This window comes from Thalassophryne amazonica, chromosome 10 (assembly GCF_902500255.1).
Source record: "Thalassophryne amazonica chromosome 10, fThaAma1.1, whole genome shotgun sequence".
Classification (NCBI taxonomy): Eukaryota; Metazoa; Chordata; class Actinopteri; order Batrachoidiformes; family Batrachoididae; genus Thalassophryne; species Thalassophryne amazonica.
Window position 1 is genome coordinate 51870947 of NC_047112.1, and position 15466 is coordinate 51886412.

The window sequence follows — 15466 nt, forward strand, 5'->3', positions numbered from 1 at the left end:
CCAAAGCTTATATCAATCAGTTAAAATTTTGCAATTATACATTAAAACATTATTAAATTATGTCAGTAGTCTCCGAAAAACACATTTCCTTGATATCTGCAACCAACTAGGCTATATTAACAGTGTCTTTGTTACTGGTCTTAATGGTAATCAAAGTATCTGCACGTACATGATATGTATCACCCTACTGATGCCTATGTTTGAATGATGTACCTGGGTGTTCATCAATAACAAGGACTTAATTTGATGTGAGATGAAGAGTTTATGAATTGTTTACCAGTGTTTTGATTCGAGGATCCTTCTGAGTGCAGTAGTTTTATAAAATCATTATATCTTACCTCTTAAGTTTGTACTGCTGAATGTGTTTCCCTCAACTTTTAGCGGCTGACTCGATCGCTCCCTGGTGAGCAGAGACACACAGTGCTTCACAGTTATATCAACAATGATATGTTGGATTCCTGCAGCAATAAACAGGTGGGATTTTAGTAATACAGCTTAACAGTGCATATTGTTTTTGTCCCCCACTGGCTGAAGGCCGGAAGGGGGATTATGCCTTGACGATTTCCGTCCGCTTGTCTGTCTGTCCGGCCATCCCAAAAAGGGTGCCTGCATTCTGAAAACATCTCCTCTCACATTTTTAAGAGGAATTTCATAAAACGTGGTAGAAGTCCTTGTTGTAGTTTGGTAATATACATATTATCATATCATTGGAGTTGGGCCCATTTTACCAGAGTTATGGCCCTTGATTAACAAATCTAGACTTCCTCTCACATTTTTAGGAGGAATTTTGTGAAACTTCGTACAAGTCCTTGAAATTTTATCAGAATATAGCAAACACTTTTAAAAAAGCAGCCTTTGCCAGCGGGGGATAGTGTGCTCTGGGAGCACTCTTGTTAGTATTGTGATTTATAAAGTGCATCCAGAAAGTATTCGCAGCATGTCACTTTTACCAAATTTTATGTTATAGCCTTATTCCAAAATTGAGTAGATTAAATTTCCCCTCAAAAGTCTACTCACAACACCCCATAATGACAAAGTGACAAAAGTTTTTTAGAAATTTTTGCATATTTATTAAAAATATAAAACTAAGAAATCACCCCATAATGACAAAGTGACAAAAGTTTTTTAGAAATTTTTGCATATTTATTAAAAATAGAGAACTAAGAAATCACGTGTACATAAGTATTCACATTAATTCTCAATGTGTGTAGATTTTGAGGGGAAAACAAATGAATTTAATTCCATTTTGGAATAAGCCTGCAACACTACAAATGTGGAAAACACGAAAGCGCTGTGAATACTTTGTAGATGCACTGTAGATGTCCAATTTGGTGACTGTTCAAAAGTGGAAAAAATCATCTACTAACACAGATAATGTGCTTTCAGCAGAAATAGTTTCTGTGAATTTAGATGATTTCACCAAGCCTGCACCTGATGTGATGGCTTGGTGAACAACAAAATGTTGGGGTATTATAGAAAATAGAAATTAAACAAAATGAAACGATTTTTACATTTTCTTTGTCTTCTGATTCATTGCATACAGTGTGATCACAAGATACTTCATGTTTTGTGTGGCCATCACTTGACCCAGCTATCTTAGCTAATTATAGGCCAATCTCCAACCTTCCTTTTCTCTCAAAGATTCTTGAGAGGGTAGTTGTAAAACAGCTAACTGATCACCTGCAGAGGAATGGTCTATTTGAAGAGTTTCAGTCAGGTTTTAGAATTCATCATAGTACAGAAACAGCATTAGTGAAGGTTACAAATGATCTTCTTATGGCTTCGGACAGTGGACTTATCTCTGTGCTTGTTCTGTTGGACCTCAGTGCTGCTTTTGATACTGTTGACCATAAAATTTTATTACAGAGATTAGAGCATGTCATAGGTTATTAAAGGCACTGCGCTGCGGTGGTTTGAATCATATTTGTCTAATAGATTACAGTTTGTTCATGTAAATGGGGAATCTTCTTCACAGACTAAAGTTAATTAATGGAGTTCCACAAGGTTCTGTGCTAGGACCAATTTTATTCACTTTATACATGCTTCCCTTGGGCAGTAATTATTAGACGGTATTGCTTAAATTTTCATTGTTACGCAGATGATACCCAGCTTATCTATCCATGAAGCCAGAGGATACACACCAATTAGCTAAACTGCAGGATTGTCTTACAGACATAAAGACATGATGACCTCTAATTTCCTGCTTTTAAACTCAGATAAAACTGAAGTTATTGTACTTGACCCCACAAATCTTAGAAGCATGGTGTCTAACCAGATCGTTACTCTGGATGGCATTTCCCTGATCTCTAGTAATACTGTGAGAAATCTTGGAGTTATTTTTGATCAGGATATGTCATTCAAAGCGCATATTAAACAAATATGTAGGACTGCCTTTTTGCATTTACGCAATATCTCTAAAATCAGAAAGGTCTTGTCTCAGAGTGATGCTGAAAAACTAATTCATGCATTTATTTCCTCTAGGCTGGACTATTGTAATTCATTATTATCAGGTTGTCCTAAAGGTTCCCTAAAAGCCTTCAGTTGGTTCAGAATGCTGCAGCTAGAGTACTGATGGGGACTAGCAGGAGAGAGCATATCTCACCCGTGTTGGCCTCTCTTCATTGGCTTCCTGTTAATTCTAGAATAGATTTAAAATTCTTCTTCTTACTTATAAGGTTTTGAATAATCAGGTCCCATCTTATCTTAGGGACCTCGTAGTACCATATCACCCCATTAGAGCGCTTCGCTCTCAGACTGCGGGCTTACTTGTAGTTCCTAGGGTTTGTAAGAGTAGAATGGGAGGCAGAGCCTTCAGCTTTCAGGCTCCTCTCCTGTGGAACCAGCTCCCAATTCAGATCAGGGAGACAGATACCCTCTCTACTTTTAAGATTAGGCTTAAAACTTTCCTTTTCGCTAAGGCTTATAGTTAGGGCTGGATCGGGTGACCCTGGACCATCCCTTGGTTATGTTGCTTTAGACGTAGACTGTGGGGGGGTTCCCATGATGCACTGTTTCTTTCTCTTTTGCTCCGTATGCATCACTCTGCATTTAATCATTAGTGATCGATCTCTGCCCCCCTTCTCGGCATGTCTTTTCCTGGTTCTTTCCCTCAGCCCCAACCAGTCTCAGCAGAAGACTGCCCCTCCCTGAGCCTCGTTCTGCTGGAGGGTTTCTTCCTGTTAAAAGGGAGTTTTTCCTTCCCACTGTGGCCAAGTGCTTGCTCATAGGGGGTCGTTTTGACCGTTGGGGTTTTTCATAATTATTGTATGGCCTTGCCTTGCAATATGGAGCGCCTTGGGGCAACTGTTTTGCTGTGATTTGGCGCTATATAAGAAAAAAGTTGATTGATTGATTGATTTAATTTATTAATATGCATCCATTCCTTTGTTTTCAGCTCTGCAATACATTAATGTGTAGAGAATATGGGTTTAGCATTGTCTTGTTGAAGAATGCAGGGGCAAGGGTGGTGGCCAAGGGGTTAGTGTGCTTGGTTTCAGTGCAGAAGGTTCCTAGTTCAAACCCCACCCCTGCCGGTTTCTCCATTCACTGTTTCACAGTTGTGAATCTCACGCCATCTCACGGTCCGTGACTCACGCAAGAGGTTGGTTTCAGCAGCATTACGGTCTCAGGAGCTCAGCACTCACAGTGTAAACACACCTCGTGAAGTATGGACAATAAGACAACTTCGGGGCACAGCAGAAGTCCATCACAGGTGCCACACCTCCTCGAGATAACCCTCTCAACTTGGGAGAACGTACAACCCCAATTCCGATGAAGTTGGGACATTGTGTAAAATGTAAATAAAAAACAGAATACAAATGATTTGCAAATCCTCTTCAACCTATATTCAATTGAATACACCACAAAGACAAGATATTTAATGTTCAAACTGATAGACTTTGTTTTTTTGTGCAAATATTTGCTCATTTTGAAATGGATACCTGCAACATGTTTCAAAAAAGTTGACCACTGTGTTACATCACCATTCCTTCTAACAACACTCAATAAGTGTTTAGGAACTGAGGACACTAATTGTTGAAGCTTTGTAGGTGGAATTCTTTCCCATTCTTACTTGATGTACGACTTCAGTTGTTTAACAGTCCGGGGTCTCCATTGTCATATTTTGCGCTTCATAATGTGCCACACATTTTCAATGGGCAACAGGTCTGGAGTGGCAGGCAGGCCAGTCCTAGTACCGGCACTCTTTTACTACGAAGCCACACTGTTGTAACATGTGCAGAATGTGGCTTTGGCATTGTCTTGCTGAAATAAGCAGGGATGTCCCCTGGAAAAGATGTTGTTTGGATGGCAGCATGTGTTGCCCCAAAACCAGGATGTACCTTTCAGCAATGATGGTGCCATCACAGATGTGTAAGTTGCCCGTGCCATGGGCACTAACACACCCCCATACCATCACAGATGCTGGCTTTTGAACTTTGCGCTGGTAACAATGTTGGTGGTCTTTTTCTTCTTTTGTCCAGAGGACAAGACGTCCATGATTTCCAAAAACACTTTGAAATGTGGACTCATCAGACCACAGTACACTTTTCCACTTTGCGTCAGTCCATTTCAAATGAGCTCAGGCCCAGAGAAGGTGGCTGCGTTTCTGGATGTTGTTGATGTATGGCTTTCGCTTTGCATGGTAGAGTTTTAACTTGCACTTGTAGATGCAGCGACGAACTTTGTTAACTGACAGTGGTTTTCTGAAGTGTTCCTGAGCCCACATGGTAAGATTCTTTGCACAATTATGTCGGTTTTCAGTGCAGTGCTGCCTGAGGGATTGAAGGTCACAGGCATTCAGTGTTGGTGTTTGGCATTGCCGCTTATGTGTAGAAGTTCTCCAGATTCTCTGAATCTTCTGATTATAATTATGGACTGTAGATGATGGAATCCCTAAATTCCTTGCAATTGAACGTTGAAGAACATTGTTCTTAAACCTGTTGGACTATTTTTTTCACGCAGTTGTTCACAAAGTGGGGATCCTCGCCCCATCTTTGCTTGTGAACAGCTGAGCCTTTTGGGGATGCTCCTTTATACCCAATCATGACACTCACCTGTTTCCAAACAGGTGTTTCTTTGAGCATTCATCAACTTTCCCAGTCTTTTGTTGCCCCGTCCCAACTTTTTGAAATGTGTTGCACGCACTACTTTCAAAATGAATGAATGAATGAATGAAAGATTTATTGTCATTTTCATCACAAATGCAACAACAATGAAATGAAAATGAGCAAATATTTGCACAAAACAATAAAGTTTATCAGGTTTGAACATTAAATATCTTGTCTTTGAGGTGTATTCAATTGAATATAGATTGAAGAGGATTTTCAAATCATTGTATTCTGTTTTTATTTACATTTTACACAGCGTCCCAACTTCATTGGAATTGGGGTTGTATCATCATTATAATTGCCCCATAATCCTTTACTAAATCAACGCCATCCACATCCATGCTTTGCCATTGTTTACCATGTGCTGTGAGATGGCGGAATTCTGCTGGCGTTGCGGTGCATTCTGGGAAGCGCAGGGGATTATGGAAATGTTGAAGGTACCGAATGTAATGTGGAAGCTGCGTCAGGTATAAAAATTTGTGCTAATTCAAAACACAATACATTTGGATCTGCTGTGGAGACCCTGCGTGGAAAAACAAGGGAGCAGCCAAAGTTTTTTTTTTTTTTTTTTTTTTTTTTTTGAAGAATGCATGGACATCCCTGGGAAAAGACGTTTTGAAGGTAGCACCTGTTCCTCTAAAATCACAATGTACTTTTCTGCATTAATGCCATCACAGAAGTGTAAATTACCTTTGGTCAAGGGCACTGACACAACCCATACAATGACAGACCCTGAATTTTTGGACTTATTGCTGACAACAGTCTGGCTGGTCCTTTCTTCTGGTCCTTTTTTCCCCCCCCAAGACAGATTGAAAGCTGGTTTGTCTGACTACAATCTTTTTCCACTGTGTGGTGGTCCAACCCAGATGCCTGCTAGCCCAACCTCCTAGCCTCCTCCCCAAACACATGTGTGCGTGTGGTTCGCGTGGCCCCCCCACAGGCGAGGCATCCTCTGATCTGATCACAGAGTGACATCTTGGTCTGTGTGCCTGACAGGACAGGGGGCGTGTCTGGCTGCCCACAGCTGTTGAGACATCTCCGGTTCTAGACAACACAGCTTGCAGCACACGTCCCGTGTTTTGATGGACATGATTGTTGTGTGTGCGCTTGTGTGGAAATACATAAAAACATATATCCCGCTTTTGCAATGGACTGGAGAAACGGACCGTCAGTTCATGTGGACAAGCAGCAGGTGAATCTGAATGTCCCACGTCAGACAGGACATGCGTGTCGGGCCGTGAGGGCTGTGAGCGATGCACCGCCGGACCAGGACAAGCCAACAGTGCAGCAAATACAACCACTTCAGTCACGTATCTGTTATGGTTGGGGACTGGGTTTGTGTGTTGGACCCAAATGCAGGAACAGTAAGACAAAGACTGAGGAACAACCAAACGTTTATTTAATCAAAACAGGGGAGACTGCCACAGTAGACAGGGCACCTGGACCGGGACCAGGAACTGAACTGGACTGGGACCAACCAGAAGACCAGGACTCGAAACCAGGGACCAACAGGACTGGGACCAGGAGGACAACAGGACCAACCAGGGACGGACGGGACTGGGCCCCGGAACTGACTGGACAGGGGCCAGGTGAAGTGAACCTGTGGAGCTACTGGGGCTGGATGAACTGCAAGGGAGATGAGAGGGCTGATGAATATGTGCAAGTGCACCATGAGACATAAAAATCAGTGTCCCAGGGCACCATCCCCCTCAGTAGCTCCACAGGCTCACTTCACCTGGTCCCTGTCCAGTCAGTCCCGGGGCCCAGTCCCATCCGTCCCTGGTTGGTCCTGTTGTCCTCCTGGTCCCAGTCCTGTTGGTCTCTGGTTCGAGTCCCGGTCTCTGGTTGGTCCCAGTCCAGTCAGTTCCTGGTCCCGGTCCAGTTGCCCTGTCTACTGTGCAGTCTCCCCTGTTTGATTAAATAAACGTTTGGTTGTTCCTCCAGTCTTTGTCTTACTGCTCCTGCATTTGGGTCCAACACGCAACCCGGTCCCCAACCGTAACAGTATCAGCAAAAATACACTGTACCGAACGCCGTTTGGTCAGTTATCACAGCGCTTTTTTCTTTTTTTAGAAAATATGTTTATCTGCTTGTTGATTTTAACCATTTCATGCTCCTGTTACAAGACAGTGATTGTAGCGTAGTGGTAAAGTTTCTGTTTCATAATCAGAGCATGTGGGTTTGAATCCCGTGGCGTTTTTTTATTTAACCAGGGTTATTTAACCACGAGGTTCCCCTTTCATGTATTGTTTATATTAACCCAGTGATATTCACTAATTATACAGCTGGTTTTTATATTATTTTCCTCCACATCAGCAGCGTGATGTGGTGCAGCTCGTCCCATGGAACACCGTGCGAGCAGCTGCAGCTGTGTTCCTGCTTGAAAGACACTGTCGCGTGCATGAACCGGATCGTGCACGCCTGCCCGTAGGCATGATGTTTCGTGGTTCGCTCGTACGAGCTGTTTCACCGTGAGTCGTCCTGAGTTGTACTTATTATTCACACTATTTGTGAAGGGGCCCTTAGGCTTGAGCTCTTGTCCTTTACACACTGAAATTCCTTCAGATTCCTGAATAGTTTAATGATATTATGTACTTTTGAGGGAGAAATATGCAAAATCTATTCCGATCTTTCTTTGAGGAACATTGTTTTTATGCATCTTATCTCACACTTTTGATGACAAAATGGTGATCCTCTATCCATCTTTGCTCCTCAGAGGCGGAGCCATTTGTGGGTAATGCTTTTATACCAAATCATGATTACAATCAATTCAATTTCAATTTATTTTCATTTATATAGTGCCAAAGCACAACAATGTTGCCTCAAGGCACGTCACACAAGTAAGGTCTAACCTTACCAACCCCCATAGCAAGCACACAGGCAACAGTGGTAAGGAAAAACTCCCTCTGATGATTTGAAGAAGAAACCTCAAGCAGACCAGACTCAAAGGGGCGACCCTCTGCTTGGGCCATGCTACCAACACAATTGACAAAACAATTTACAAAATGAATATACAAGAAATTTTGCCGGTGCACAGGACGGGTTGTAGAAGTAGACACCATGCCCATCTCAGGATGGAGCCGCACCTCAAATAGAGAGAAAAAACAGAATCGGCATCAGAAAGACAACAAATACGTATAATTTGTCAGCATTAAGCAACAAGAAAAACAAAAGAAATACTAAGGTGATCGTCGGCCACTAGCCCTAAGCTTCACTAAAAGACCCTGACTTTAGATAAAGTTGAGGCTGGGCCTGCCTCCTTTTCCTAATAAAATACATTTAAAAGGGTAAAAGCATAGTAACATACTATGCCACTATGCTAGCCATACGAAAGGGAAAATAAGTGCGTCTTAAGTCTGGTCTTAAAAGTCTCTACAGAATCTGACTTTTTTATTGATGGAGGGCGATCATTCCACAGAACAGGGGCATGATAAGTGAAAGCTCTATGACCCGCAGAGTTTTTTTCACCCTAGGGATGCCAAAGTAGTCCTGCACCCTGACAACGCAGAGCCCGGGCTGGTATGTAGCATTTAAGTAGGTCAATGAAGTAGGTGCCAGTCCATGAACAATTTTATGTTTAACATGGGAATACTGTTGCATGCTGACAAACATGGCCCTTGACAGATCCTTAGCCTGGTCCAGTGGTGGGTCCTGAAAGTTTCTCAGGAGGAGCAATTTTTAAATACATTAAGCTAGACAATTGTATCAATTTGTTGTTAGGTGATTAACTCAGACCCCTGTGACCCGGTCCCAGATAAGCAGTTGAAGATGAGTGAGTGAGTGAGTGAGTGAGTGAGTGAGTGAGTGAGTGAGTGAGTGAGTGAGTGAGTGAGTGAGTGAGTGAGTGAGTGAGTGAGTGAGTGAGTGAGTGAGTGAGTGAGTGAGTGAGTGAGTGAGTGATTAACACATACAGCAATACCTCAACTAGATGGCAGCATACAACAGAAATATTTCCCCTGTAGCTACAAAAATTACAGGTGGAAAGCTGTGGAAGAAAGTTGCATCCAGGAATGTTCACAAGCAAAGTGTTCATCAAAATGAAGTGGCCCCGCAATAAATTAACCCACTTATTTACACTGGGAGCAACTGGGGATTAACGATCTTGCCCAACAGGGGCATCACTTGTTGACATCACCTTTTGGAAATAACATTGTTTATTGTTTTGTTTTGTTTTTTGTTTTAACCCCATTAATGCCACGGTTGTGTCCGGCTAATCATGTAACAGCATGCGCACATGCCAAACCTTGACAATTACTAGCTTTAAATTGCCCTGGTCCTAACTTATTCTTTAACATCAATCAATCAATCAAGTTTATTTCTATAGCACTTTACAACAGTTTTCACTGAACCAAAGTGCTTTCCAATAGCACCAGCTAAAGATAAAATAAAAAGAACAGTACGAAAAACACACATAAAAACATAATAAGAGCATCCAAATAGAATAAAAATAGACATAAAAGTGTCAAAGCAATTATGTGCAAAAAGCTGCCCCTGAACACAGTATGTTTTAAATTAGCTTTAAACAAAGGCAAGCTATTAATGGACCTCAGTTCAGGGGGTAATGCATTCCACAACTTAGAACCTGCTACTGCAAAAGAACGGTCACCCCATTGTTTGAGCCTGGACCTGGGAACCTCCAGAAAGTTTTGGTCAGCAGACCGAAGTGCTCTGACAGGGTTGTTTGTTTTTAACAGGTCACATCAATAATAAGGTGCAATGCCATTTACAGCTTTAAAAACAAACATTAACCATTTAAAATCAACTCTAAAACGGACTGGAAGCCAGTGCAGGGAGTAAAGTACAGGAGTGATGTGGCTGTGCTTCCTGGTGTTGGTCAACAGGCGAGCAGCAGCATTCTGGACCAGTTGGAGTCGGTTTAGGGAGCCTAGAGTGATACCAACATAAAGTGCATTGCAGTAGTCAATCCGGGAGCTGATAAAAGCATGCATAGTCTTTTCAAGGTCGTTTTGGCTTAGAAAGGGTTTGACTTTTGCCAAGAATCTCAGCTGGAAAAAAAACTGGCTCTTACCACGCTCTTAACATATGCAACAGAATGAAATGAAATGAACTACGTAAAACAGGAATTATCTTTGGTTCATACTGTCTGCAATGATGTACAAGTCAAAGTAAATCTAAAATTCAGTGATTTCACTCATGTTTTTTGTTTGTTTAATTTGCATTTTCCATCTCATCCCAACTTTTTTGATTTTAGGTTGTTTTAAGGATATTTTGATAAAGTACAGTATGAACATCCATTCCGTGTTCCGAAGATTGGTCTAATCCAAGCACAAATAGATAAATTGGTTTTGCTGCATTTGAAAAACTGAATTCTCACACCTGTTAGATATGGCTAAGATAGGGACAAGCACAAATGAATAAAATAAGAACGTTATGCTTTTGGATAGCCATCATTTTTACACAATACTGTGAAGTATTGCTGTTTGCGCAACATAATTTTAAAAAGGCTTTTTTTTTTTTTTTCTTTATAGGAAACCGTCTTTCATTTACTGAAATCGAAGAGCGAAATTGTCCGTCAGTACATGGCTCGTCTCATCAATGCATTTACTTCTGTTGCAGAGGGTAAGTGCTCTGCAATTAGATTTGGTCAGAGATCATTATTTCTTTGTAAAGCAAGTCATTGAGTGGGTGCATTTACACAAGTAAAATACCTCTTATTATTACTTTCCATCTAAGTTAACTAGCAGTAATAATCCTTCAGAGCACTTTTGCTATGAATGAAATTTTCTTTCTAAATATTATTTCTAGAAAATACAATTTGTGCTGACACGAGTGTCTTTTCTCCCATAATGTAAGTGGTTGTTGTGAGAGTTATTAAAATGAGTTGTTTTACAGTGTAGTGTGTATTTACATTAAGAGGAACATTTTGAGTTCTCACATGTTCTCTATTTACTTTACAGAGCAACACTAATGTGGGCCTGAGGGACTTGAAACCCTAAATTTGGTGGTGGCCCAAATGTAAACCTATATTAAAAACAATTTAGAAAGGCAGTAGTTTTACACTGCCTTTTCTAAATTAGTGTAAAAAAGTCTTTCCTTAACTGTCACACTTCAGTAAATTCCATATTTGTGTGATATGTAATATTGGCTTCATATTTCAAGCCTTTAAAGGATATTTCCATTCCCTCCTACATTTGACTTTCTTTGTCTTGTTTCATTGTCCACCTTTTGTGCTTCTGGTTAAATTTATCTGTTCACATTAGCAGTTTGGGTACATGTGATAAACCTACACTTTAATAGCCCCAGTATAGGGTATCTAAGAGCTAGTACTATAGGTAACAATCCTCACACAGAACTATTTGCTAACATAAAGGTCACTATGCTGTTAACTGGTTTGGCAGCATTTTGAAGTAAAAGGTGTGAAGAACTGGTATATTTGTGGAACTTCTGAATACGTTGCATGTGTAAAGGCTTGCAACATGATGGCCACAGGACCACAAAAAATTACTTTGTGGCCACCAAATACACCATGTAGGGACATGGTGTATTTGGTGGCCACAGAGTAATTTGACACACTTCGTATTGCTGTATCCAGGGGAAACCACTGACCCAACGAGCCTCAGGATCTGCATAGTTCTTTAAGGGACAGCTGTTTGTTGTCTTTTTTCTTAATTTGTTTTTCTTTTACTGTTTCCAGGTAGGGTTTACCTCTCCCAGATTCCCAGTCTTTTGAATCTCTTGACTGGCATAATTACGAATGAAGATAAAGACTCTGTGACTAGAGAGAATGTGTTAGTAGCCCTGCAGAAACTCAGCCTCAGGTAAATATTAAATCCAGCAGGTATGTTGAGATTTTGAAAACCATGTAGAATAGTCATACTAGATGTAGATATGAACTTAAAAGTCAGTATGGTGGGCATCTTTTGTTATTAAAAAAAAAAAAACGCAAAGATTTGCCATTTATACCCAGCTTAGAGTTACTGTTACAGATTCTTAAGGTTTCAGTATATGTGAAAGACATCCTTGAAATCAGGCCACTTCCAATATTGTTCTTAAGAATAAAGAATAAATAAATAATAAACGTCCCAACTTCATTGGAATTGGGGTTGTATGTCGTGGGAAAATCAAGGCACAACTTCACTCCAACAAGGCACAGAGATCCACAATCCAGTGGAAAAATTGCTTCTTGGATAACCCATAACAAATGTTTGATTTCTTTGTTACTTTGTCAGTCGTGCCTTGATTTTCCACGACATACAACCCCAATTCCAATGAAGTTGGGACGTTGTATAAATGTAAATTAAAAACAGAATACAACGATTTGCAAATCCTGTTCAACATATATTCAATTGAATACACCACAAAGACAAGATATTTAATGTTCAAACTGATAGACTTTTTTGTTTTTGTGCAAATATTTGCTCATTTTGAAATGGATGCCTGCAACACGTTTTTAAAAAGTTGGGACAGGGCAACAAAAGACTGGGAAAGTTGATGAATGCTCAAAGAACACCTAATTGGAAACAGGTGAGTGTCATGATTGGGTATAAAAGGTGCATCCCCAAAAGGCTCAGCCGTTCACAGGCAAAGATGGGGCGAGGATCACCACTTTGTGAACAACTGCGTGAAAAATAGTACAACAGTTTAAGAGCAGTGTTTCTCAACATTCAATTGCAAGGAATTTAGGGATTTCAATTCAATTTTCAATTTATTTTCATTTATATAGCGCCAAATCACAACAGAGTTGCCTCAAAGTGCTTCACACAGGTAAGGTCTAACCTTACCAACCCCCAGAGCAACAGTGGTAAGGAAAAACTCCCTCTGAGGAAGAAACCTCAAGCAGACCAGACTCAAAGGGGTGACCCTCTGCTTGGGCCATGCTACAGACATAAATTACAGAACAATTCACAGAACAATTCACGGACGAATATACAAGAAATGCTATTGGCACACAGGACAGGAGGGTTGCCAACACAAATACAACTCCCATCTCTGGATGGAGCTGCACCTTAAACAGAGAGAAAAAAAAACAGAATCAGGCATCAGAAAGACAAAAAATACTGTATAATTTGCCAGCATTAAACAACAAGAAAAACAGACGAAATACTAAGGTGATCGCCGGCCACTAGCCCTAAACTTCACTAAAAGACCCAGAATTTAGGTAAAGTTGAGGCCGCAGCCCGCTCCAATTACTAATAAATAAATTAAAAGAGTAAAAAGCGTAAAACAAAACTGTACCAGTATGCTAGCATATGAAAGGGAAAATAAGTGCGTCTTAAGTCTGGACTTGAAAATCACAGAATCTGACTGTTTTATTGATGCAGGGAGATCATTCCACAGAACAGGGGCACGATAGGAGAAAGCTCTGTGACCCGCAGACTTCTTATTCACCTTAGGGACACAAAGTAGTCCTGCACTCTGAGAACGTAAAGCCTGGGCCGGTACGTAAGGTTTAATTAGGTCAGCTAGGTAGGGAGGTGCCAGTCCATGAATAATTTTATAGGTTAGTAGCAGAACCTTAAAATCTGATCTAACTGGGACAGGAAGCCAGTGAAGGGATGCCAAAATGGGTGTAATGTGCATGTACTTTCTGCTTCGTGTCAAAAGTCTGGCTGCAGCATTTTGAACCAATTGGAGACCCCTAATACTAGACTGCGGTAAACCAGAAAATAGAATATTGCAGTAGTCCAATCTAGAAGAGATAAATGCATGGATCAGTTCTAAAATCCTGGAAATAGTGGTTTCGCAACAGCTCGTGGACTACCTCACTGAGAATAATCTTTTTGAGCCACTGCAGTCTGCTTTTAGAAAATATCACTCCACAGAGACAGCACTTACTAAAGTAGTGAATGACCTTTTGCGAGCAATGGACTCAGATACCGCTACAGTCTTGGTGCTGTTGGATCTTAGTGCTGCGTTTGATACTGTAGATCATCATATTTTACTCAATAGGCTGGAGAATCACTTTGGGGATTACTGGAACTGCTCTTGGATGGTTGACGTCATACCTGTCCAGTCATTCTTACTGTGTATTGTGTAATGGCACCTCCTCTGATTGTAGGGACATGAAGTTTGGGGTTCCGCAGGGATCCGTTTTAGGCCCCCTGCTTTTTTCCCTTTATGTAGCACCCCATACTGCGGCGCTTTGGGATTCCCTTTCATTGCTATGCTGATGACACTCAATTGTACATGCCAGTAACTGCTGGTAATCTCATTCACATAAAATCTTTGGAAGATTGCCTTGTATCAGTAAGAAGTTGGATGTCTAGAAACTTCCTACTTTTAAATTCTGATAAGACTGAAGTTATGGTTCTTGGTCCAGCGAGGTATCGGCATCAATTTGATCAGCTAGCACTTAGCTTAGGTTCGTGTGTTATACAGCATATGGATAAAGTGAGGAACCTTGGAGTAGGTTGTCCTTTGATCTGCACATTAGAGACATTACGAGGACTGCTTTCTTCCATTTGCGAAATATAGCGAAGATTCGTCCCATCCTGTCTATGGCTGATGCTGACACTTTGATTCATGCATTTGTCTCTTCTAGATTGGACTGTTGTAATGCTCTGTTTTCTGGCTTACCGCAGTCCAGGATTAGGGGTCTTCAACTGGTTCAAAATGCTGCTGCCACACTTTTGACACAAAGCAGAAAGTTTGACCACATTATGCCCGTTTTGGCATCCCTGCACTGGCTTCCAGTTGCTGCAAGATCGGATTTTAAAGTACTGTTATTAGTTTATAAAATTGTTCATGGACTTGCACCTCCCTATCTGGCTGACCTGGTAAGCCCCTGTGTACTGGCTCAGGCCCTGTGTTCTCAGGGTGCAGGACTTCTGTGTGTTCCCAGGGTGAATAAAAAGTCTGCCGGTCACAGAGCTTTCTCCTACCCTGCTCCAGCTCTGTGGAACGATCTCCCGGCACACATTCGGCAGTCTGATACTGTGGAGACTTTTAAGTCACGTTTAAAGACTCATTTGTTTTCCCTGTTTTATCATTTGTGTTATGATGTGTTTTTATTCTTGTATTCTTTTATGGTCATCTTTTTATTGTGTTTTAAATTTTTAATTCAGTTTTTTTGTTGTTGTTTTATGTTGTGTGAAGCGCCTTGAGACGAGTTCGTCATGAATTGGCACTATATAAATTAATAAATTTGATTTGATTTGATTTGATCAGGGTCTCAGCATCAGCCATAGACAGGATGGGGCGAATCTTCGCTATATTTCGCAGGTAGAAGAAAGCAGTCCGAGTAATATTTCTAATGTGGAGGCCAAAGGACAACGAAGGATCAAAAATGACCCCAAGGTTCCTCACTTTGTCAGTGTGATGTATGACACACGAGCCGAGGCTGAGCGTTAACTGGTCAAATTGATGCCGATGTCTCACTGGACCAAGAACCATCATTT

General features: G+C 41.0%; 1 protein-coding gene across 2 annotated transcripts in view; it reads left to right on the top strand.

The window, feature by feature from the left end:
• LOC117518769 (lisH domain-containing protein ARMC9) overlaps nucleotides 1-15466 on the top strand; it is a 139800-nt gene that overhangs the window by 27807 nt on the left and 96527 nt on the right. For both annotated transcript variants that reach the window (XM_034179997.1, XM_034179998.1), the window contains 3 exons: nucleotides 382-474; nucleotides 10598-10688; nucleotides 11764-11887. In XM_034179997.1, the coding sequence (XP_034035888.1) occupies nucleotides 382-474; nucleotides 10598-10688; nucleotides 11764-11887 (308 nt within the window). The remainder of the gene's footprint in view (nucleotides 1-381; nucleotides 475-10597; nucleotides 10689-11763; nucleotides 11888-15466) is intronic.